This window comes from Rhineura floridana, chromosome 8 (assembly GCF_030035675.1).
Source record: "Rhineura floridana isolate rRhiFlo1 chromosome 8, rRhiFlo1.hap2, whole genome shotgun sequence".
Classification (NCBI taxonomy): domain Eukaryota; kingdom Metazoa; phylum Chordata; class Lepidosauria; order Squamata; family Rhineuridae; genus Rhineura; species Rhineura floridana.
Window position 1 is genome coordinate 44,400,214 of NC_084487.1, and position 25,538 is coordinate 44,425,751.

Below are 25,538 nucleotides of genomic sequence, written 5' to 3' on the forward strand. Positions count from 1 at the left end.
TCACGCAGCTCCACTTCTCTTGTCTTGCTCCTCTGAGGTTGTGTACTGCTGTCCTTCGAAGTCATTCACCAGTACTTCTTTGTGTTCTGCGTTCTTCATACAGTTCTCTACCATGGACAATATCTTTCGGAGCCGTCGGTCCAGCGCTTCCAAGTGAGGCTCCGCCAAGACTGGCGAGAGGCGATCATTGGCCAGTGACTCACGCATGACATCACTCAAGCGATAAGGCTCCATAGCAAGCAGCTGCAGCCGCAAAAATGTTGATTTTTTAATACTGGAACCATGAACAACAAATAAACCAAAGGAGGAAGCATTAAAAAAGAAAACCTGAGAAACATCACATTCAGTATTTCCATTATTTAATAAATTAATAAATAATCACATGCATGGAACTGAGATACCAGAAACCAAATCTGGGGCAGTGCAGCCATGTAGCCAGCCTAAAAGTTGGTCGGGGGGCACCAAAAAAGTAGTGGGAGGAATCAGTAACAAATTTAATTATTTTTTGTAAAAAAAATTAGGAAGGCAAAAAATAAAATTGGGGCTACAGGTCTGAGGCAGTAGTGAGAGTGGAGAGGAACTGGCAGAATACAACAAATATTGTAGATTCCTACCAAATAATTTCCTCTACATTTATCACTAAGCTTAAAGTAACAGTATAATGTTATGGGAATTATTGGGGGGGGATACTTAGTCTGTTTTCATATGTGATGAAATTTTAGCTAATTTGGTGCCCTACATAAATGGCTCCTTGCTTTGATCACAAGCACATGCATCTCCCTATACCTGGGGAGGAGGCCAAAGTAGTAAAGTAGGCATTCCCTAACTCAGAGCATGGGCATTTCAGTTGGCTTCAAGTTCTGGCAGAAAAAACCCTGCATGCTCAATGGAGCTGTATTCCAGTGTGTCAGCTGGAAGCCAGCTTAGGCATGCATGCTTCAGATAGTTGGGAAGAGAGCCAGTTCATAGAATTATAGGGCTGGGCGGGAGGACCAAATCATCAAGTCCAATGGTCTGTCCCTCCATCAATGTAACCTACAGCAGGTGTGAAGCCTTCAGATGTTTTTGCACTACAGCTCTCATCAGCCCCATGACCAATGGGGAGGGATGATGAGTGTCCTCCACATCCCTATGCATCTCCCTACAGGCTGTTCATCCTTCACCTTGGCTGCTAGTTATATAACAAAAATATACATGTTCATAAATGCAATTAAGTCACTGTAGTTTGGCCCTCACTGTGAAGGAAAACTTATCATCTGAGCTTCAGCAGTGAAGTGCAAATCTACCCTCCACCATTCCTGCTCTGCAAATCCTACACTTTCACCAAGTTGCTAGCTGTCATATTCTAGAGTCTTACACCATATTGAACAAGATGAACAATGACAGGACAGGATTTGAAATGAGTCTCCCAACACTATGAATGAAACACAATGAATGCAATGAAACAGGCTGGACAATGGCTAGAGCGCAAGTGGTGAAAGACATGCTGTGAGGCTGATCGGGCACACATAAAACATCATAGCCATGCCTACTGTGTGGTGGTGAGGGCAGTGAAGACAGCTCACTTCTCTGCCTCCATCACATCCTCAAGTAGCCATTCAGTGGAGCTTTTCCATATTGTCAGGGGTCTGTTAACATCAACTCTAGGAAATGGAGCTTTAGACTGTGAGTTGTTTGCAAGGCACTTTGAGGGTAAAGTTGCTTGCCTCCGTAGCACTCTTGATGACCCATCCACACCTACTGTAGTCCCCAATGAGGTGTCTAGTGCAACGTCTGCTGCAACTTCTTAGGAATGGTTTCAGTTGATTCAGCCTGATGACATAGACAAGGTGCTTGCAATGATGCTGCCAGCAACATGTCGTCTCGACCCTTGCCCTTGACAGGGTTTGACTGAGTGGATCCAGGGTGTGGCCAACGCATCATTGTGGGAGGGAGTGGTTCCAGCTGCCCAGAAACAGGCGGTAATCCAACCGCTCCTGAAAAAGCCCACCCTGGACCCATTGGTCTGCAACAATTACCGACCGGTCACAAATACCCCCTTTTTAGGGAAGGTGATTGAGAGGGTTATGGCATAGCAATTGCAAGTACTCTTGGATGAAACAGATTATCTTGACCCGTTCCAGTCTGGGTTCGGGCCTGGTTATGGGACTGAATCAGCCTTGATCTCCCTGATGGATGACCTTTTTTGGGAGAAGGACAGGGGAAGTGCGACCGTTAATCTTACTTGATCTCTCAGCAGCTTTTGATACCATTGACCGTGGTATCCTTCTGGTCCGACTTGGTGAGATAGGTATCGGAGGCACTGTTTTACAGTGGTTCCGATCCTATCTCCAAGGTCATTTTCAGAGAATAGCATTGGGTGATTGTCTTTTGGCCCCCTGGCAGTTGTGCTGTCCCCAATGCTGTTTAACATCTATATGAAGCCCTTGGGAGTGGTCATCAGAGATTTGGGGTGAGGTGTCAGCAGTGCGCTGATGATACCCAGCTCTATTTCTCTGTAACATCTGAATCAGGCCGTGCAAGCCCTGGACCGCTGCCTGGACTCAGTGGTGGCCTGGATGAGGGCCAATAAACTGACCCTCAGTCTTAGCAAGATGGAAATGCTGTGGGTTGGTGGTTCCTGAGTTCAGATAATTGATCAGTTGACTGCTTTGGATGGGGTGGTACTCCCTCTGAAAGAGCAGGTCTATAGTGTGGGGGTGCTCCTAGATCCATCTTTGTCACTAGAGGCCCAGGTGACCTCAGTGGCTAGGAGTGCCTTTTACCAGCTTTGTCTGGTAAGAAACCTGTGGCCGTTTCTGGACTGGGATAGCCTGACCACTGTTGTCCACACACTGGTAACCTCCAGACTGGATTACTGTAATGTGCTCTATGTGGGTCTGCCCTTGAGATTGGTCTGGAAGTTGCAGCTGGTGCAAAATGCAGCAGCAAGACTGCTCACTGGGGCAGGGTATCGCCAACATGTCATCCTGCTGCTGAAAGAATTGCATTAGCTGCCCGTTTGCTACCGGGCCAAGTTCAAGGTTCTAGTTTTGGTGTACAAAGCCCTATACAGCTTGGGACCAGCATACCAAAAGACCGTCTTATCCCTTATATACCCAGTCGATCAGTGCACTCTGCAGGTGAGGGCCTCCTGTAGATACCATCTTATCAGGAGGTCCGTTCTGCACAACATAGGAAACGGATCTTTAGTGTGGTGGCACCTACGTTGTGAAACTCCTTACCCTTAAATATTAGACAGGCGTCATCTTTTCAGCACCTATTGAAGACCTTCCTCTTTCAACAAGTCGAGACCTTATCCCACTCTGCTTCTGTGCTAGAATTGCTTTTTAATATGTTTTTAAACCTTTTTTTAATGTTTTTTAATTAACCTTTTTAAAGTTGTCTTTAAAGCTTTTAAAAATGTTTTTATAGTTGTTTTGTTTTAATACATTTTAAAGTCTGTTTTTATGATGTTTTAAAGTGTTTTTAGTGCTTCTGTTTGCTGCTCTGGGCTCCTGCTGGGAGGAAGGGTGGGATATAAATCAAATAATAAATAAATAAATAAAACACTAAAACTCTCTCTTTCCTTCATGAAGGCTGTTTGTCACAGCAGAAGTCTGTCTTGATCCAAAAACATAACCCTTCCTTAATCACACACCTCTCTCAAGACAGAGCAAAGAGGAGGTGGGAGAAAAAGAGTCCTTACATGCAGCATTGCTGGAGAGGTGCCAGAATGGACATTTCATCATGGGAGTGTCTCCCAAACCTGGAGAAGAAGAAAAGAAACAGATGACACATATTGTTCAGGATATGGTAACAAATTGGTCCATTATATAAGCCAGACTCCATTATTTTCCTTAAAATGTACTTGTACTGATATCTAAAATTCTGAATGTTGTAATTTAAATAAATAATGTAAATTAAACCTGTTTGTATAATGTTGCACACGTTATCCAGTTGCAACATTTACTTTCCCTGTAGAATATATTTTGGAAGATAATAGCATGGTGAAGAACAGGGGTATGACTCCCCAGATATTGGGCACCACAAGTCCCATCATCCTTGTCTAGTAGTAGTAGCAATTAGTCACTTTTTTCAGAAAGGAGAACTCAAAGTGACTTACAAAAACAAACATTAAAGACGTGTAAAAAGGAGAATAAGACCATTGGCCAGGCTGGCTGGTGCTGATGGGAGCTGGAGTCCAATGACCATTGAAGAGCCACAACTTTTCCATCCCTAATGTAGAAAGCTCTGAAACAGTTTATACTCTCTAGCAATCCTGTGTCAGCTGTTTCCTCTCCATCAAACCCTAAAATTATATCAGAAAGAGACACTGGAGGGCGAGAGTGAACAGGACATCATGGAGGAAACACCTAGAAGTGAAAGGAGACCCAGGCCACACAATCTGTGTTGTTCCCCCTCCCCATATATTGAATAATTATCAAAAAATATACATGCAATTTCAGGGTTTTTTCTTTCTTTTGTATGGATGTGAAAGTTGGACAGTGAAAAAAGCGGATAAGAGAAAAAATAATTCATTTGAAATATGGTGTTGGAGGAGAGTTTTGCGCATACCATGGACTGTGAAAAAGACATATAATTGGGTGTTAGAACAAATTAAACTAGAACTGTCACTAAGCTAAAATGATGAAACTGAGGTTATCATACTTTGGACACATCATGAGAAGACATGATTCACTAGAAAAGACAATAATTCTGGGGAAAACAAAAGGGAGTAGAAAAAGAGGAAGGCCAAACAAGAGATGGATTGATTCTATAAAGGAAGCCACAGACCTGAACTTGCAAGATCTGAACAGGGTGGTTCATGACAGATACTCTTGGAGGTCACTGATTCATAGGGTTGCCATAAGTCGTAATCGACTTGAAGGCACATAATAACAACAGGGCCACATTCACACCATACAGTGTTTATTCCACTTTGTACAGTCATGGGTTCTCCCAAAGAATCATGGGATAGGTAGTTCATGAAGGGTGCTGAGAGTTGTTAAAAGACCCCTATTCCCCTCAGAGAGCTACACTTCTCATAGTGGTTTAAACAGATAGTTCCTCTTCCCAGAGAACTCTAGAAATTCTAGAGTAGGGAGGATAGGGGTCTCCTAACAATTCTCAGCATCCTTCACAAACACTTCCCAGGATTATGTGCCCTAGGTACAGAGACTATTTCTCAAGAAATAATTATGTAAGTATCATGAACTAGAATACCATATTCTCCCACTTGTGTCCAGGTTGCAACTGGAAACTGGGAGCCGGGAGGGAGTGATGAATTGTATTTCTTCATCGGAGTTTGTGTGTCTGGCATGAACATCAGCCATCAAGCACTCTCTCAGGTTCAAGACATTTCACCATTTGAGGCGCAGAACAAGGTAGTACTCCCTTCCCAGTTCCATATGCTGGTCTTGCAATTGAATCTTACTGGAGACCCAAGTTCAAATCCCCACTTAGCCATGAAATCCACATTATTGTCATGTCTCAGCCTAACCTACCAGACAGGACTGGTGCAAAGAGAAAATGGGAAGGAGAAGAACCATGTATGACACTCTGAGCTGTTTGGATTAAAGGCAGGATATAAATGTGATAATAATTAATCATCATAATCATCTGAAGGCAATAGGCTAATTTAAGGGGGGGCGGGGAAGGGCAGTCCATGTGGCACAGTTCAGCCCTCTAACACCTTGTCACTTTCACCTTTCTGAGGTGGCCACTTCACTCTGCCTTATGGTAGGGCTGGCCTTACCCAATATTCTCAAATAATGGCTGCTAACTGCAGATACCTCTTAGAGAGTAGTTCAGTGTGACCCTATCACAGGGTCATCTTAGACCCAGCTTTTCCCTGCTTTAGAAGTGCAGTCCCAGAAAAGAAGCTCATCTTGGAGAACAGTTTCAAGCAGGAATATCATAGCCCTTTCTTCAGTGAAGCAGATCACTGTAGGACAGAGCTCAAAAGGTTCCCACCAACCCTCACCCATGCAGGGAAGCATACAGCATTCTTACCCTCGGCCGTTGTCCAGATGAAGCAAGAAAGTGTCATTACCAAACTTTTCAAAGGTCTCATAGTGGTGGCGATCCATGTTTCCTACAGATGGAGACAGGAGTTATAGAAGAGGGTGAGGACAGTGAAAGGCAGAGTGGGAAGAAGAGGAAGCGGGTGCTAGAGAAGGCCACCCTGAGGATCCAGTGGTGGCATGTAAATTCCAAAACCAATTGAATAAGAAAAACAAAACAAAACCTGGAGACAATACCCAATAGTGTTATTAGGCAATACCTGGATGAAGATCAATTAGAACACCTTAAAAATCAAGCTTTTGAGTTCATCAAAACATTTCATCAGTTGTTAAGTAAAAACCAAACAAAAGGCAGGGAAGCTGATGGGGAAAGCCTGCGTATGGCAACAATCTGAAGATGAAATGAACAGGGCTGGCCCTACTGTTAGGTAGAGTGACTCAGCTAATATAGGGTGTCAAGAAAGGGTAGCAAGTTGTTAGTTTATTTAAAAAGTGGCTTACAACAAGTTAAAAAACAACTTTGTTTCATTTATTATGGTATTTTAGCTGTCAGAAAGGGAAATAGGTACTTTTGGGATTTTCTACCTCAGGTGACAAAATAACTTGACCAATCTTGAGTCTCACATGTACCTAGATTTGGGGGTGCCATTTGATACTAAACCTCAGGCAACAAAATATCCTGGGCTGGCCTGGGAAATGAAGGGCTGTTATGTAGACTCAATTAGGTTAGGCCAACCTTCACTAACCTGGTGCCCTCTAGACATCAGACTCCAGCATTCATCATCTCCAGCAAGCAGGGCAATAGCAGTGGCAGCTGGTGGCTCCATGTCAATGGGGCAGTGGAATCCACTCCCAGTGCTGAAGCACCTTGGACAGCTCCTTGAAAGTTTGAACTAAAACTTGGAGCGCATTCCACTGCCCCACTGACATGGAGCCACCGTCCGCCACTGGCAATTAGTTAGGGATGATGGGAGTTGGAGACCAAGTAATATCTGGAGGGCACCAAGCTAGAGAAGATCACACTAGGTGTAAATAGATTCAATTTGCACCAAAGACTACGGGGACCGAGGAATATATTTGCTTTGCTGTTCGGTTCAGTCTCTAACAGAAGCCCTTTGATGAAGACATGATGTGGCCTGATTTCACAATTGTTTCAGTGCATGGTGTCTGTGGGGAAAAAGAAGTTTTCTGGTATGAAGTCTCAATTTGCTGTCATGCACAGAATTGTTTTTTTTTGGTGGATCAAACACACATTATCTATGGCTTTATAAACAAAACAGAGTTAAGAACATAAGAAAAACCCTGCTGGATCAGGCCAAAGGCCCATCTAGTCCTGTCCTGTTCTCACATCGGCCAATCAGATGCTTATGGGAAGCTTGGAAGCAGGACCTGAGCCCAAGGGCACTCTCCCAACTTGTGATTCCCAGCAAGTGGTATTCACAGGCATACTGCCTCCGACAGTGGAGGAAGAGCATTGCCATTGGAGTTAATAGCCATTGATAGAATTATTTCCCATGCATTTGTCAATTTTTTTAAAGCCATCCCAGTTGGTGGCCATCACTACTTCTTGTAGAAGCAAATTCTACAAGAGGGAACTATCAGTTCAGCTGGAGATCTCACCCACTGAGTCATAGGAGGGGCAGCGGTTGCAGTGAATCTCCTTTACACACCACATACCACAGGCACCTAAGGTGGTGTCTGGGGGCACCACATTGGGGATCTCAGCCCTAATTTGATTTACAGCTTTTGTGGGCCTGATTTAAACACACACACACACATTCTTCTCATACCCTCTGACTACACTACAAATTCTCACTGAATTTCAATAGGTTTGTCATGGCTTTCCCAAAGAACTCTGGGAACTGTAGTTTTGAAGAGTGCCACTCCTGCTACCTGTCCTTATTCCTTAGCATTCTTGGAGAAGTACAATGTCCGTAATTCCTTAGGGGAAAGGTGACATTTAAGTTAGTTTTAAATCAGTTTAAGTGGTGTAGTATGGATGTAGACTTAAACCCAATTCAAAAGTTCAGAGGGACACATGGTACAGTTCTCCATATGACTCAGAACTGATATGGGAGTTGCTTATTTTGAAAGCACCTCCACATCAAAATCTTATGCATGTGGAAATGTGGTAAGGTAAGAAGAGTAGGTTTAATCTTGTTTATTTAAAATATTTGCATGCTCCTTATTAAACCTATGTACTAGAGGGTATACAGAAGTATGGAACAGCATCTTTTTACAGTGGCCCATTTGACCCTGGCAAAACATTGGAAGGATCTGAAAAGTGCCAGTTTAGATTGCTGGTTCCACAAAGCATAGCAATTAGCTTTGCAGAAAAGTTAGAAATTGAGGATTATAACGGAGCATGCAAAAAGGGACTGTTTTGTAGATGAATGATATAATTTTATTAGTTTCATAAATAAAAAAGGGAACAACTGATCACACACACAACTCGTTATGTAAAGAGATAGAATTCTTAAGTTTCTTACAATTTCCTGGAGTGTGGTTTATATGGGAAGTAACTTGACGGCAACCTTGTGAACTCAGTAAACAAGTTTATGCTGAAGATTCTCATTCCTCCCCCCCCCTTGCCAGCGTCCAACAAAAAACATTAACATACGCCAGTTTAATTACTATGAATATATAGATTACTGGATTTCAGTATTTCTCCCTCTCTCCCTTTTCCTTTTTGAACTTTATTTTATATGGAAGCTTCCTCTTCTGTTTAGAGTTGTTTTTTCCTTTTATATTGTGAAATAAAAATAATAAAAAATGCACGCTGCATTTCAGTTTGTTCAGAGTAGCTCAAAGCAATCATGAAAACCATATCAAGTATAATACAACTGAACAATAAAAGGGACAGAGAGCTGATCAGAGGAAGCGGTTAAAATAAATTTTGTTGTTATGTGCCTTCAAGTCGATTACGCCTTATGGTGACCCTATGAATCAGTGACCTCCAATCACATCTGTTATAAACTACCCAGTTCAGATCTTGTAAGTTCAGGTCTGTGGCTTCCTTTATGGAATCAATCCATCTCTTGTTTGGCCTTCCTCTTTTTCTACTCTCTTCTTTTAAAAAACCCCAGCTTAAAGGGCATGCTGGAAGCCCTGGGCAAATAAAAACAGTCTTTGCCAGAAAGATATTAGGTTGTATCTGTGCGTTAGCACAGTGGTGGAGAACATCTGACCTGCAGCTGGTTAGAGCTGGGAAGGCCTCTCTGTATAGCCTGCCAGCTTTCTCCCATCAAGTCATGTTCACAGAGATGTAACATGATCCAAGGCGTTGTGTGTGTGCGCACATGCATGTGTGAGAAAATATGGATGCAATGTGTGTGTGTGAGTATAAGAGAGAATGGGGTGGCTGAGCGTGTTGGCCCTGTCCACTTTGGGTATGTGGTCCTCGATTACTTTCCCTCCAGGGAATTTGGCCCTCTGGGGAAAAAAAGATTCCCTGCCCCTACCTGAAGGGAAAGTGCTTCTGCTTGTGCAATTAGGTGCTCTTGAGTTTTCCTTATTTCCCGTTACCCACTTAAGCCTCCTGAAGAGCTGCTTCTGAGTGTTGGAGGACCCTCTGGAAAAGGGCATGGTAATGGTACAGAGGTCTGTAATAGGTATGGGGAAATTGGCCAAGATCAGGTGTTCCAACTTCTGTGAGTAGAAATGTTTTCTGCTAGGTTAACCTTTGACCCCCTAGGTGTTGCTGAACTACAGTGCCCATCATCCCTTGCCATTGGCCATGCTTGCTGGGGCTGACAGGAGTTGTAATTCAGCAACATCTGAAGGGCCACAGGTTTCCTGTACCTGCACTTGTGAAGCCACTACTGGATACAACCTATCAGGTTTGGTGCCAGGCAAGTCTCCTTGGGGAGAACATTACACACACACAGCTGAAAAAGCTCTCTTGTTTGGTCACTCACCACCTGCCTCATTTCAGAAGGCAAGGGACCCTGGAAGAGAGCATCTGACGATGACCCTAATATTCAGACAGTCTCATGCAGGACAGCTTTCTATATCCAAGGTTCTAGGCTAATACAGTAGGGCCCCGCTTCCTGGCACTTCGCTTCCCAGCGGCTTTCGTTTTCTATTTTAAAGCCGATTTTTGCTCTTTTGCAGCTTTTGCACGTTTTCGTGTCATTTTTGCGTGATGGCCCCATTATAGTCTATGGGTTCCGCTTTACGGCGATTTCCGCTTTATGGCGGGGGTCCAGAACAGAACCCGCCGTATAAGCGGGGCCCTACTGTATTTGTGATCTGACCTTCAGAATCAGCCATTTCTGTCTGCAACTTTTTACAGAGCTTTCACATGAAGAAAGTAACATCAGCAATGACTACAGATTGTGTCCTAAGATAAATTAACTTAAGGAAGTTCGTGGAAGGACCATTTCCCATTATCCCATCCCATTCTTCCCCTGGCAGCCTCCTCATGCCCCTTCCCCACCTTGTTCAGGAGAACTTATCTCCCAGAGAGGCTTTTTGGGAGGGTGCAGGTAGCAACAGGGGGGAGGAGAAGATGGACCGCTTTTCCTCCATTAACTTCCTTAAGTTAACTCACTTTTGGATCCAAGCCTTAACTGGTCTATTGTGGTGTGTTTTCAAAGGCAATAACCTGCTTTATTCAATGTGTGAAAACGGACTGACAAAAGTGTAAGAATATAGCCCCATGGGCTGAGGTTTACCACATAATAAGACAATGTTGAAAGACAGGCGAGAACAAAAGACAATGGGAAATGCCACACAATCTGCTTAGCGGTTCTAGTAATGTATCTTTACACACTGCACAGCCAAAGAGGCCTGTTCCGGGGAAGCTAGCTTGCGGGCAGATGTAAACAGACAGAGTTAATTTGTTTCTCAGGAAATCTCAGTGCTGCTGAGTTTCCATTAAGTCTAAGAATAAAAGGCAACGAGACAAAGGCTCTCTATTGCGGGCTGAGCGAAAAGGATCAGGGCTGGCAAAGGAAAGGGGGATACTAGTCTAAAACTTTGGGTGACATAGGAAGCTGCCTTATACCAGCTCAAGCTATTTGTTCCTCTGGCCCAGGATTGTTTGCTCTAACTGGCAGCAGCTCTCCCAACCCTGTCTGGAGACACCAGGGATTGAACCTGCGACCTTCTGTGTGCAAACTTGACCACTGAGCTGTAGCTGTTCCTATCGTAGCATATGATGCGGGAGGCCCAGCTCTACCTGAGTTCAGTCCCTGGCATCTCCAGGGAGGATTGGGAGAAACCACTGTCTGAAATCCTGGAGAGCTGCTGCCAGTCAGTGTAGACAATATTGAGCTAGATGGACAATACTGAGCTAGATGTTCTCTTCTTATGTTCTCTCCAGGGTCTCGGGTACAGAAGAGCCTTCCCCATCACATGCTGTGATGGGAATGGCTATAGCTCAGTGGTCAAGCTTTGCACCCAGAAGGTTGCAGGTTCAATCCCAGGCATCTCCAGGTAGGATTGGGAGAGATCCCTGTCTGAAATCCCAGAGAGCTGCTGCCAGTCAGTGTAGACAATATTGAGCTAAATGGATCAATGGTCTGACTCAGGATAAGGCAGCTTCTTATGTTCCTATCTGATGTTTTAATTGGAGTCGCTGGGGATTGAGCCTGGGACCTTCTGCACGCCAAGCAGGTGTACTAAGCTGAGGTTCCATGCACCCACACTCACCCATGAGGAAGTCCAGCACAGTCATATCAATGAGGCCGAGAAGGCGGGAGATGTTGTCGTAGGGAGGTGTCTGTCGTACCTCAGCACAGTAATCATCATTCAACTCCCACCTTAGAAGAGAGAGTCGTGAAAAGATTGTTAATTCAATTGCACATGGGAGGGAAAAAAATTGGTCAAACTGTTTGTATACTTCCTTTTAGCCCCTTGAGTTCCCCCAGGTCACCTCTCCATTCATCTATCCCTTCACCATCCCAACAGGGCAGACATGCTAAGTGTGATGACAGAAACTCTTTTGAGCCTGTTCATGTACAGCTGCAGCTCTCTGAGATAACAAGGACAGCCTCAGGCCCTCCTGAGGTGAATGCGGTTCTGTGGCCTTGGTTTTACAGTCAGATTGTGAAGCAGCATGGCTTGGTAGCTTAGAACATAATTAGCCCTATTAGACCAGAGGAAGGTCCCAACAGACAGCAGATCAACATGCATGCATGCCATAGCCAAGGGGGAGCCCAGTCTTTCTGCTTGTACCCCCTACTTTTTCAATCATTTCAAAAATATCTATCTATCTTATTTTAGGCATTTGTGCCCAGCCTTCTTATCATTCAATGCCCAAGGGGACGACTTACATAAAATCATAAAAATACCACCATTCCATATCCCATAAGTACATATCCCAGTACACCACTACCCTGTCTCCATTAATCTTCCTGTACGTCAGCAGAGCTAGCCAATCCACACAGGACAAATGTCGCAGGCCCCCCACTCTGAAGGAGCCACTGAATAACTCTGATGATTGGTGCTCTTCACCAACACAGCTGCTTGTCAGAGCACAGCTATCTTGGGCACTTGTGAACTAGTTAGAAGTGATGGAGGAAAAGCAAGGTAAGAGGTGCCAGATATGGGGAGGTATGATGGTGACACCTAAACAAGAGTGTGGGAGGAATGTACCTTCAGTACCCCACACATGTTCCTCAACAACTAGGGCAAAAATGGGCAATCTGTGGTCCCCCAGATATTGCTGGACTCTAGCTCCCATCAGCCCCAGCCAGCTTGGCCAATGGTCAGGGTTGATGGGAGTCGTAGTAACACCTTGAGAGCCGCAGGTTGCCTACCCCTGGTCTAGGGATAGGCATCATTTTCTCGCTCTTTGGCAGTCCTGGCTCTTCAACCTTCTCCTTTGGCCCCCTCTATCCAGAATTTTACTTTCATCATTTTTCTCTGTTTAAAAAAGCAATTCTGGCCCTCCCCTCAGCATACTCACTGAGCTTTCTTGGTTTTGGAGTAAGAGCGCCTCCAGGGACTCCTCCATGAGCGCCGCTCAGCCACTTCTTTGTCAGGCAGGAAGGCTGCCATTGAGCCCTCAAGCTGGTCTGGTTTGCCACACAAAGCATGCTCAGTGGAGCAATAGTAGGAACACTCACCATAGAAGCAGACATTGCCAGCTGGGTTGACCCAAACAAAATGCAGGGAAGCAAAAGTTATGGAAGTGCAATACCAACAACACCCTAACATGCCACCACCTGTCTTATGGATGCAAACAACATAACTAATAAGAGAGGGAAATAGCTGACATGTCTAGCAGTCTATGGGTGGGGAACCTGTGGCCCTCTGGATGTTGCTGGACTCTAATTCCCATCAGCCCTAGTGACTGATCAGGGATGATAGGAGCTAGAATCCAGAAACATTCAGAGGGACTCAGGTTTCCCATCCCTGTGCTACAAAGTTATTTCTACGAATTCAGACAGACCAGCTCAGGGTGGCTAGGCCTGTACACAATGGTGTAAATATGCTGATCTTGTGAAGGACAGGAAAGTTGGGGTGGGGAAATACTCACCTGGGGAGATGAAGAAAGTCTTAAACAGTTTTCGGTCTGTTGTAATATCACGGATTTCTTTGGTTATATTCACCAAACGGCCAGAAACTGGGGGAATTCTTCGGAAATCCAGGATCCTTCCCAGGAAAGAAGAGCACAAGTGGGAAACTGAAACAAATTCTTTTTGTAGCTGAACAGAAACAGCCCTAGATACAGAAAACAAATCCTACTTGATATTCTTACTGTCATAGAGCATACAATGCCCCTGTCTTTTCTGCTTTGCCTAATACTTATATTGGCTACCATTTGACAGGAGACTATACTGAAGACCTCAGGGATTGAACCAGGAACTTCTGAAGCTGAGACTTAGCTGAGTGAGCTACTCTGGACTATGTGTATTTAGTTCTCTTCTTTCAGACACAGAAGAGTGTATACAACATCGTCCCTAGGCAGGGCCTAAGCCAGGTTTAAGGGTGTCCCCTGAGCAAATGGGACTGCTCCTACTTTGGTGGGCCTAAATGGTGGTGGGCAGCAGTAGCGCTCTGAATGAGCACCAGGCACCACCATTTAAATGTCCCCCAGTGCCCCCAGTGTAGCACTCTGGGGGTTTGCAGGAAATTTATATGGTGGATCTGAGCAGTTTTTAAAAGGGGGATCCTGGACCAGCACCAGTAGTGGGCCCTGCTGGGCCCTAGGAGCTGGCCAAGGATGTTGGGTACTAATGCCAGGCCTGATCCCAGCATTGGGCAAACTTTGGACTGGCCAGGCCTAGCATAAACTCCAGGAGTTTGGCTGACTGAACAGTATTTTCTGCTTGCTGTGCTTCAGCTGCCAACAATTGATCTTAGGAGCCATAAGCAGATCTAGATTTAGATGCAGACAACCATAGTTCTGGCCTCTTCCTGACACACAAGAGCCTGTTCCAGTAGGTGTGTCTCATAGATCAGCCCATATAACTGGGTTGGATCTAGAGCAGGGGACTTGTGGTAGTCCAGCAACATCTGGAGGGCAACTCCCATCATCCCTGACCATTGGCCATGCTGGCTAGGGCAGATGGGAGTTGGAGGGCCAGAGGTTCGCCACCACCAATTTAGTTGCACTCAGTTCCCATAGAAATAAATGGGACTTACGTCATGAATAATTTGCCCCACTGATTTCTGTGGATCTATGCACCTAGATCCAACTCATTGCTCTGTCTGAACATATGAATCTACCTTGCATTGAGTCAGGTCATCAGCACACCCAGTCCAGAATTATCTACTCTGACTAGCAGCAGCTCTTGAGGGCCTTACACTGAGGTCTTTCTTTGCTATCTGGAATCCTTCTATAAGTAGAGATGCCAGGGATTGAACCAGAGATCTTCTGCGTGTAAATCATGTGCTTTGCCACCAAGTTATGACCTTTACCTCTATTATCTGCTGCACCCCACAGTACAGAGCAGAGCAGAACAAGCTTCTTCTGAATGAGAGGACTGGACTGGACTCACCTGTCTAAGTGAAAGGCTGCTATTTCTGCATTGTGCCGTTCAAAGTCTGAGAAGTAAAAGAAATCTGCTGGAGTCTCCTGATCTCGGGCCTGCCTGAGGAGGGGGCAGGAGAAAGCAGTGTGGGTTATCAGAGAGGTAGCTGTCCGGTGCTGAATTGGAGCCCACACCTCTTTTTCATCATCTGGTCACTCTGCACACTGAGGACCCTCCAGATGTTCTTTATATTTTACATCCATGATGATTGTGCCCATGAAAGTAACAGGGCAGTTATATGTGACTCTACTTTCAACACCATTTGCACCTGCAAAAGTTTTGGGCTGATCACACAGCTTCATTTCCAATAGGTGCATGTCCCATAGATTTCCTCTGAAATCTTGTAACTTTTTATACCACAAATGCTCTGGGCATTTTTTGTCTTGCTTTAGTTGTGCTATAGAACCCCTCTGGATGGCAACAATGCAGAAACATTGGGGAAGCATTACAGAGCAATTAATAAAGTGGAATGACGTATGGATGGAATCCACCACTTCTGCACCATTATTGCATCAATGACATTAGTGGGAACTGATGGCTCTGATGGCAGTGGGGCCATTAATCCGCTCCAGGTTTTAGTCCAAAGTTTAAAGGAATTGTCCAAAGCACTTTCAGCTCCTTGGACAGCTCCTTGAAGGTTCAGACTAAAGCCCAGAGCAGATTCACAGCCCCACTGCCATAGGAGTCCTCAGTCTCCACTGAATGACATGTTGCAAAAGACCCCCCTCCCCAAAACCCCACCAGTCTGGAAAGGCCTTGAACTCTGAATCCTGGCCATGCAAAACAGTATTCAGACAGAGAGATCATCAGGACAGAACTTTGGGGCAGATGTGCAGAACCCCTCTCAGCAGGAGGGCCCCCCCAAACACAGCAGGCAGATTTTGAAGTAAGTGAATTAACACACATGGCCATCCTAAAGAGGGGAGAGGGATATAAGACTATGAAGTCCAGAGTTTCAAATTACCTGACTGCATCACTGGGCGAGGCTCAAACAATATTGTCTTATATTAAAGGGAGAGAATCAATTATAACAACATAGTACAGTACAAACTTTAATTATTTCACCACCAGAGGTCGCACTTCTCCATCAAAACCAAACAACAACATGGAGGGCTGGGTTTGTCATTTCCTGCAGAATCTCAAACTATCTAAAGTGGTAAATTTCCATGTGTCCTTACCCCGGTAATACCCTGTATGTATCTTATGCTAAATCATTGTTAAAAATTTGTTAAACTACAGTGCAAAAATTCTCACTAAACTGCCAATCAAAAAAGTTTGCATTAGAATTCCTGGAGTGCTGAAGAATTGCACTCCAAGGCTGCAAGAAGACCCCATATGTCAAGGAACAGAAGTACAATGCCTCCACTGCTAGATTAGGGCTTTGAAAATAGCGGTTGCTTAGAAATTTGGGATTACTAAGAAATATATATTTCCCTCCAACCTCTTTAATTAAAATGTGGTGCTGTCTACTAGGAATTTGAGCTCCGCACCCTCACCCCCACACCTTCCCACTGTTATGAGATATTGGGTTGCCTGTTTTTGAAAAAATCTTATAGTCATGCATTTAGCTATGGTCTGTATTCCTATCTGCTCTCACTAGATCCTCAAACAGGGTTGCTGTTGACATGAGAAGATTATATAGAAGGGAAGACTGTGTCATTTAATGAGACACTCAGATTAGGAACTGTAATCAGAAGTGACAGAATACTTCTCTCTGCTAGGGGTTCAGCTAGGTGATTTTAGACTCCTAACTTAGTCTTATGGGAGAGGTGTTACGTATTTAGACTGTTGGAATATATGGGGTTCAACTCCAATTTGGGTTGAGGCTGCATGGGGTTAAAAAGGGTAGCTAGAGAGGAGACCTCTTGGTTGCTAGGCTATACGTTCCCAGCATCGCGACTCTCCTACATAGACAGCTATGAGTATTACTTCAGTTGTGAAACCATAATTAACTTTCCCTCTTCTCTTGCCACTCCACTCCATCTTATGCTCCTAAATTCTCTTTTTTTGTTAGAGCAAAAAAAAGAGGGGAGGGACAGTTTGCCAACTCTTTTTTTTAAAAGAAAAATACTCTGAGCATCATGTTCAGTTTCACACTATAAACTCACTTACATCATAGCACCAGGAATAAAATGGGGTTTGCTTCTGCTGCCCTGGTGCAAAACACATTTACTTGGGAATAAGCAGCATTTTGGTGAAGAAAGGGATAGTATATTGCAGCAACCAGCATCAGTCCCCATGGGCCATGGCATGCCCACGTCAGTCCAAGTGTCAGTGGCAGTTGGTGGCTCCATGTCAGTGGGGCAGTGGAATCCGCTCCGAGTTTTAGTCTGAACTTTCAAGGAGCTGTACAAAGTGATTCACCAAGGTGATTAAAACCTGGAATAGATTCCATTGCTCCATTGACATGAAGCCACCAGCTACCACTGCCAGGTCTGTTTGCTAGGGACCCCCATCATTTGCTGCTCCCTGGGTGTTCACTGGGGGAAACCCTGAACTGTGGGACCCTGGACTTTGGCCCTGAGGTCCAACCTTAGTTGACTCACCGTTCCCTGCATGCCAGGAGAATGGGTAGAGAAATTTGTTTCTCCCATTATATTGAATAGAAGCGGTTCCATGACTTACTCCCCTAAGTTATTGGAAGAAGAGTGGCTGTCTTGTCACATGGGATTGGGAGTGAAAAGGAGCTTGGCACACCAAGATCTGAAGAACATTGGTGTGATCAGGAGAGGACTTTGGGGCAGATGTCCAGGACCTTGCTCAGCAGAATGAGCAGGAGGGCCTCAAAATGAAGCAGGCCTGGCTTTCCACATTTTGAAGTAAGTGAAGTAATAGATTTGACCATCGAAAGAGCCCGCCACCCCCGTTAAGACCATTAAGTCCAGAATCCAAAATTGCTTAACTGCAACGTTGTTGAAGAACGTGGGCAATGCTTAGGAAAAACACCATTTTCAACCAACAACATTTGGCATTGCACAGCGAGGGAGAGGTTTGTGGTGGCAGATGGTTCTCCAACAATGTGGCTATAAATGAGGAGCCTTTGATTGAGTGGCTGCACAGGTTTCTGTGGAAACACACCCTATAACTTAAGCCTTACTTTTTACGTCTGTTAGAGATGGGAATAAAGAGGTCACCTCACTGGCTTGCTACACAAAGACATTCTAGTTACTAATTAACTCAAAGTGTTGGGAAGGTTCCAAGCATTATGTGTTTTCCAAGTTACTGCAGTGCATGAAAAGGAGCTTGGATCCTGGATATTGGTACAGGCCTCCCAAAAATGCTGGCCTTACTTACTTCATGGGCTTGAAGAGGGCTTGTCCATGGTTAGGGAACGTCATGATCAGCTTCAGTTGGGTCCCTCCTGGCTTCTGGACTGAAATTACATTAAACAAGAAACAGGGCTCTTAAGGGAAGTTGAAGTTACCTCTCCCCGTTCTGAGAAAGAGGAAGAAACCTGGCTTTCTTCATTTGCATTGAAATATCAACAGCGTCAGTAAGCAGTAACCATTCTAGAAAGCAGCTCATCCTTCTTCCCACAATTCTCTTGTCAGGATGGTTTTATTGGCTAGGCGCCAAATTAAGCAGAAGGGGGGAAAAGACTGAAAGAGTGAGAGGAGAGCCAGAGCAAATAGGATGAGGTTGAATGGGCACATGATTAGAATGTGGCATATAATACCTGAGCTGACAATTTCCAGTGAAGCCAAATCCTCCATCAAGGCATGGCGAATGAGGTCATGGCGCGCATACAGTTCATAGCGATTGATGCCTGTGTAAAACCGGAGCCAAGCAGGGTTGGCATCATATACTGGAAGGGCCACATCTGCCTTACTGCTGCGCATCCTGCAGACCCAACACCCCCAACAACACAGAGACACAAAAATTGCACTTGGTATATTATCATATGCTAGTCATGTGAGCTCAGGAAAGTAGCAGAAATCTGGCTACCTGAGAAACAAGAGGGAATGATCTAGCTCTGTGCCGAAGATTTCTTCTGCATTATTTTTTATAATACTCCATTCATTAATGAGAAATAGAGACGATCAAAAGGGGAGACAAAGTTTCGGTGAATTTCTCATGGATGGGGTGAAGGGTTTTTGTTGCACCTGCTGTGCTTTAAAGGTGGCTAAAGGATCTTGCAAGTGTCCCTTTTTTCATTCTACATGTCATCTTTCTGGGAGGCTGCAGAATGCACAGAATCCCTGTGCTTCCTAAAAAACCTGTGACATCCTTGGCTGGGTTTTTTTCTAATAATGGAAAGATGGGGAAGCTGCCTACCACGTGTCTGACAGTTGTTTGGTGTTTTTTTTTTTTAAGTGAAGCCTTTTTATTTTTTAAATAATTTTTATTTTTAGAAAACACAGAAGGAAAGACTTCCCTTTAAAAAAATCAATGTTCATTGACTCTTAGGTGCTTGCTAGCTAGCCATTCTGCCTTCCCATGTTCCAGTTAAAGTCCAAATGAAGATGCGAGTAGGAATGAGTGAGAAATTTGGTTTTGTTTGCATGTTAATGAGAAACTACCTAACTGACATTTATTGAACCAACAGAGCCATTCAAACATAGCTATCTTTCAAAATTCACTGAATTGTGCAATGTCATTCTCCAACTAGAGATGGGGGGGGTGATCAGTTTGCATTTAATCCTGAATTTATCAATTTCATACTTTCTGAAACAATATGAGAACCGAAACACAGCTATCCTTGATATTCACACTTATCCAAATATTGCAATGCATTTCTCCAAACTAATGATTACAAAAATGCATATATTAGGGGAAGTGTGAATGAAAATATGTTAGTGGAAATAATGTACAAAACTGTGTTATATTAAAGGAAATTGCTGACAAAAATGTACTCAGTTAAAACTGCCTACAAAACCATGTTTATTAAAAGAAATTTGCACTAAAATTTTGAAAAATGTATTAGATTTTTTTTAAAAAAATTGCAAATTCCTGCAGAAATGTAGGGTATTGAATTTAAGACTGGAAAAATGAGGAACTGAGACCTAAAATTGATAGATTCTTCCATCCCTGTCTCCAACCAACCAATGCAAACAAAAATGCATATATTCGGGGAAAGAATGCATATAAATGAATATATTAGTGAAAAATAACATTTAAAATACATTATATTTTTTGCTTCCAAAAATGTGTATGTTAGTCAAAAACTGCTCACAAAAAATGAGAAATTTGCACCAAAATGCTGATGAATTTTCATGAGGATTTTAAAAAATCACAAAGCGCTGTGGCAACATGGAGAACTGAATATAAGATTGGAAAAAATAAGAAACCAAAATTGACAGATTCATCCATCCCTTATCGTTGTCGTCATCATATTATCACCCGCCCCTCACCAGTAGGTCCCAGGGTAGGTTACAGAAATTTGAAATACTATATTAAAAACAATTAAAACACATTACATTCACAGGAATAGGGTGGGTCCTGAATCATGAGATCACACCCTGCCATGGGGCTGTTTCAGATCAGGGGCAGCGAGAGAGGATGCAGAACACTGGGGAAATGTTTAATGGAAATAAAAATGTGCACATGACACCACAACGCTAAGGCCAGCTTAACCCCACAACCCACTAAAGTGATAAAGACATTGTAAAGTTCCCTGTGGATGAGGCAGAAGATCAGAAGGCCTCTTTTGCAAGGGAAGAAAACTTCGGAGGAATTGGAGGCCAGGTTTTGGCACAGCACCAGAATGTCAGAGGAATCTCACCTTTGGCAGAAGTATAAGACGCCTTTAGAAAAAGAAGTCCTGGGTGGGGAAGGATGGGACAAAAACAGCCCAATGAGGACTGAGAGTGCCCAGTGGCCACTGAAAGGTGGCTGACTGTTGTGAGGGGTGGGGGAATGGAATGGAGTATCCTGGAGGAGGGCATGGCTAACTGGAACACTCCACGCAGCAACATTTTATTGTCGGTCCTACTTGTCTGCATAACACTAGTGAATTCAATTATCCAAGGGCAGATTTCTTATGTAACAAAAATAGCACCATCCACAGATACACAAGAGGGAACTGAAGGGGGAGAACCTCTGTAGCAGTGACACCCTGGGGGTGGGTGGATTATGGACTCCTGGACAGCAGCACTGCACATTGCAGCATTTTGTTGTACCTCCCACTTGTTGTTTGCACTATGGTTCTACTGTCTCTTTATCTCATAATCAGCACTGGCTACTGGTATGCTGGGATAAAATGAAAACCTGGTGCATTGCATTCACATACCATCTGTGCCTACTAGCTCATTGCAATTTACCTTTGAAAGTTATGTGAACTGCCAAAGAAATGCCTCTTCCTTATTTCTAGAATCAAGCCAAACTTCCTCACTTCCTATCTCTTTACCTGTTCTTTTCTTTGCTGCTCTCTTGGCCAATGACGACGCCCCAGAACTTGCTGCCATGTTTTGGTTTGTTTGTAGCATTTATGAGCTATATTCCCTGCTGGACATGCCCATTCAAATAGCAAAAATGGTGTCCTAGTAATATTGCATATGTGCATCATAAAGAGTATTGTGGCCCCAGCACATAAATAAATGCAATAGTGCCTCTGGCTGTCAATTGGTACACAAAGTCATATTAATATATATGTGGGTCAGGACTGGGACACCAACAGCCATCTCCATTCTTAGGAAAGGGAAACAGAAGCACAAACTCTGGTAGCAAGTCAAGGAGTGAGGCTCAATTTGAGGTGTCCCTGGTTTGCTGGTTGGTTGTGATGGAAAATACATTTGTTCCAGCGGGACCTACAATAAAATGTTTTCAAGCCGCTCTAACCCATCCCACCACCACCACAGCAATTAGGTAGCATTCTGTGGCCTGCTAATACTTCCTTCTTGGGCACGGGTGTTGCTATTTTGGCAACCTACACAGCGACACTCACAGCCTGGTCTTTGGAAACAGAGGGGATGATTGGATGATCACATTGGAAGACTTTGCACTGTATCACAGTGGCTCAGTCCAAACCAGGTGGTTTGAAGAAGACTCTGAAAGGAACAACGGCAGGTAAGATGCAGTTTGCACTTCATGCCATAAACTCAACCCAACACCTGCACCCCATGTTACCCCCCTCTGGTAACTTTGTCACACACAAAAAAAACAATTGCGTGGCTAGCTTGACAAGTTTGGGCAATCACTGCAGAGCTGGAGAGACTTCACTCAAAGCCCACATCCTATGACTCCTTGAGAAGGTCAGCAGGAACATTATGTCTTTGCATGCTTTGATTGGGAGGGAGGTACATTTGGGCTGCAGGGGAGAGACTGTGGTGGGCCCATCAAGGGGCTTTTCCACCCCCACCCAGACCCTTATAAGAAGAAGCTGCTCCTGCTCTCTCTGACACCTTTCTGAGGATTGCTCTTTGCCAGGAACATGAACGTATTTTAGTCTTTTCTGAAATGATTTTGTTGTTTAAAATTTCTGTAAGTTGTATTTATTTATCTACTGGCTTGAATTATCCTCTGCATTTTCCTTTGTAAGCTGCCTTGTGGGTCTTTTTTGGCCAAAAGCAGAGCTTGGAAAAGTTACTTTTTTGAACTACAACTCCCATCAGCCCCAGCCAGCATGGCCACTGGATTGGGCTGATGGGAGTTGTAGTTCAAAAAAGTAGCTTTTCCAAGCTCTGGAAGGCAGCATAAAAATAAACGTTAACATGACCCAACCTTTGAAAATGTCGCAAGGAAGCTCAGGCAGCTGTATATTTCTAGCTGTGCAGATCAAATAGCAGGCCAACAGTTCAAGCTGAGCTTGACAGTGATGTCTCTGACGTTTTGGGGAGGGGTATGGTATAAAGGACCAAGGGAAAGATCTCTGCCCCAAATCCTGAAGAGCTAAAGCCATCAAGGTATACATGATGAACTGCTGGTCTTACTCAGTATAAAGCAGCATATATTCCCATATTAAAGAACAACAATGAGTCTTGGAGCACCTTAAAAATCAACACATTTATTATGGCACAAGCTTCGGTAAACTCGAGCCCCTTTCTCCAGATACATCTAACAAAGTAAGGTAGACTCCACAGAAGCTAATGCCGTAATAGGTTTGTTATTCCTTTAAGGTGCTACAAGATTCTGTTTTTGCTGCAAGCAATTTAACATGGCTCCCCTTCACTCACCAATATTGGTGGAGCTTTATGGAGCAACGGGGTGCATGGTCATGAAACTGGGGCAGGAAGACAGCAGCACTGAAACCAGCTTGGGATCCTCCCTGTTTGGGGGCTTCTGTTGGCAGGCATCTTACCAATGGCATTCCCACCCTCCTGCTCCGAGGATGTAAGGGGGAGTGCCACACTGATGGAATGACTTTTGTGGTAGCCCAGCACAAGGCAGGGTGAGTGTGGATTGATGTTAGCTGTCTGTGGAGACCAAATAGTAGTATGCTTTCTACTATGGGATTACACTTCCTCATGGAAAATGTGTACTTTCCTCTGATCCTCATGACACTGCATGCATTTGCTATTCTTTTCCCATCATTTCCCTTCAGGATAGGTGTTCTAGAAAGCATTCATAGGTATCAGCATTATTATGTATACATTTCAGCTGTGGTTTACAATTTTTCTGGTAATGGATAGCGTGAATTTCTGATGTAGATATTTCCTTAACCCCAAAGAATCCCAAGACTGGCACTAGAATCATAGGAAAGTATAGTTGGAAGAGGCCTATAAGGCTATTGAGCCCAACCTCCTGGTCAATGCAGGAATCCGACTTAAAGCATACCTGAGAGGTACATAGGCCTTGGGTTCCTTGATGGATGAAAGATGGACATATATATAAAATAGTATTAATAACAAGAAATACAATAAAAAATAAAAAATACAATAAAAATTAAAAAGTACAGTCATTTTAACTGTGATTGATTTGCTTTACGTGTAGAAATCCAAACAGGCACAAACCCACATAAAAAGAAAATGGTGAAGAAAGTAGGAAACTGAAGCTAGGGGATGAAATTTCAACAAACCAGATATGACAGAATAACATAATGTGGATTCCTGTGGGGTTGCCAAACACATATAGTACGTGTGTTGTGTTATTTTAAGGCAATTATTAATTAAAAGGCTCTCTCACCTACTACTACAAAATTTGGTGTGATTTCAATAGGATGCCATGCCTCAGGGCTGCTCTTGAAGGAGGTAAAAATGACACCAGGAAGCATCTAGGCTGTAGTCCTACAAACAATATCCAATTTAGTGCAATAAGAAACATTGTGAGCTAGCCTAATGTAGGGCACTAAGTATATGGTTGTATTATTGACAGAACACAACCTCAGGGCTGGCCTCTTATTCCTAGGAAAAGGACTCAAGCTCAGTGGCAGAGCATCTGCTCTACATCCAGAAGGTCCCAGGTTCAATCCCTTGCATCTCCAAGTAGAGCTGGGAGAGACCACTGCCTGAAAACCTAGAGGGCTGCCACCAATCACTGCAGACAATACTGAGGCAGATGGACCAATGGTCTGATGCCGTATAAGGCAACTTTCTACATTCCTATGTTCTATGTTTCTCAGAATCCACTGAGGATCTGGCTCTTCTAAAATAGGGAATGGAAGAATTAAGGACACAGTTATGTGACCCGGGGATAAATACACAGAACACTATCCCTGAAGAGGATGTATACCAAATTGGATGGGTCATCCAGCTGTCCTTAAATGTTCCTAGAAAAATGAGAGGCTCTCACCATTCATCACTTGCACTACTTTTCACAAAGAGTTTCACCTTCGGTTTGGTAACAAACAGCTTGTCTTTTTTCATAACTTTTGAGGTTGGAATCTTATACAGTGGATGATCGAAGAGGGCAGCCAGCTTGGACCCGCCTGACCATGTTGGTTTTTCTTCTGTTTCATGCTGCTTGAAGCTGTGACTGCGGAAGAGCATGTCACTCCTGCTGCCTGTATGTGGCACACCTTCCGGTGAGCGAGATCTTTTCTCCAGGGAGCTGTTGCTACCACTGAAGTCCTGAAGAATCCTCAGGTTCAGCTTATTTTGGGCTGATAATATGGGACTGGGTGGTGGGAAGGCCAACAGATCTGCTGTTTTTTGGGTACATCCACAAGAATCATGGCCAGCAGAGAGTGTTAGATCCAACAGCATGTGTACCAGGAGAGCCAAAAGGAGGAGAACACAAAGAATGGCTTTAAACTTCCTTTGGAGCAGAGATGGCAGGTGGCGTACCATCATCATGATGTTCTGGATGTCAGCAGCACAAAATGTGATTGTGAAGGTCCATGTGTCAGTAGGGAAAAAATATCTACAGCTTGATCTCCACTAGAAAAGATACAACAATCCCACACGTTGCCAAAGGTACTTCCAGTATAGGAAATCCAAAGGAAAAAGCAGACTTTTTGCAGCTGTATATATGATTATAAAAATCAATTTTTCTCTATTTATGCTATGATCATCCTTCTCAGTGAAAAATAAATAAATAAATCTGTCTTGTGTATGAGTCTTGTATAAGGCTGTTTCTATTAGGAAGTATGCTGTCAATGTAGATGTCCTCAGCAAGAAAGGGGTAGAAAAGCAGCCTGCAGATGAATTTATGTTGATAAGGGAAGAGCAGATGG

General features: G+C 43.9%; 1 protein-coding gene across 1 annotated transcript; it reads right to left on the bottom strand.

Moving 5' to 3' along the window:
• On the bottom strand, positions 1 to 25,155 carry LOC133363316 (extracellular serine/threonine protein kinase FAM20C-like). The gene is made up of 10 exons (XM_061582721.1): positions 24,656 to 25,155; positions 18,666 to 18,829; positions 18,284 to 18,362; positions 14,957 to 15,049; positions 13,492 to 13,607; positions 12,919 to 13,099; positions 11,661 to 11,770; positions 5,995 to 6,076; positions 3,689 to 3,748; positions 1 to 274 (listed from the first exon to the last, which is right to left on the bottom strand). The coding sequence occupies exons 1-10, from the start codon at positions 25,153 to 25,155 to the stop codon at positions 1 to 3; spliced, it is 1,659 nt and encodes a 552-aa protein (XP_061438705.1).
• Positions 25,156 to 25,538: the final 383 nt, after the last annotated feature.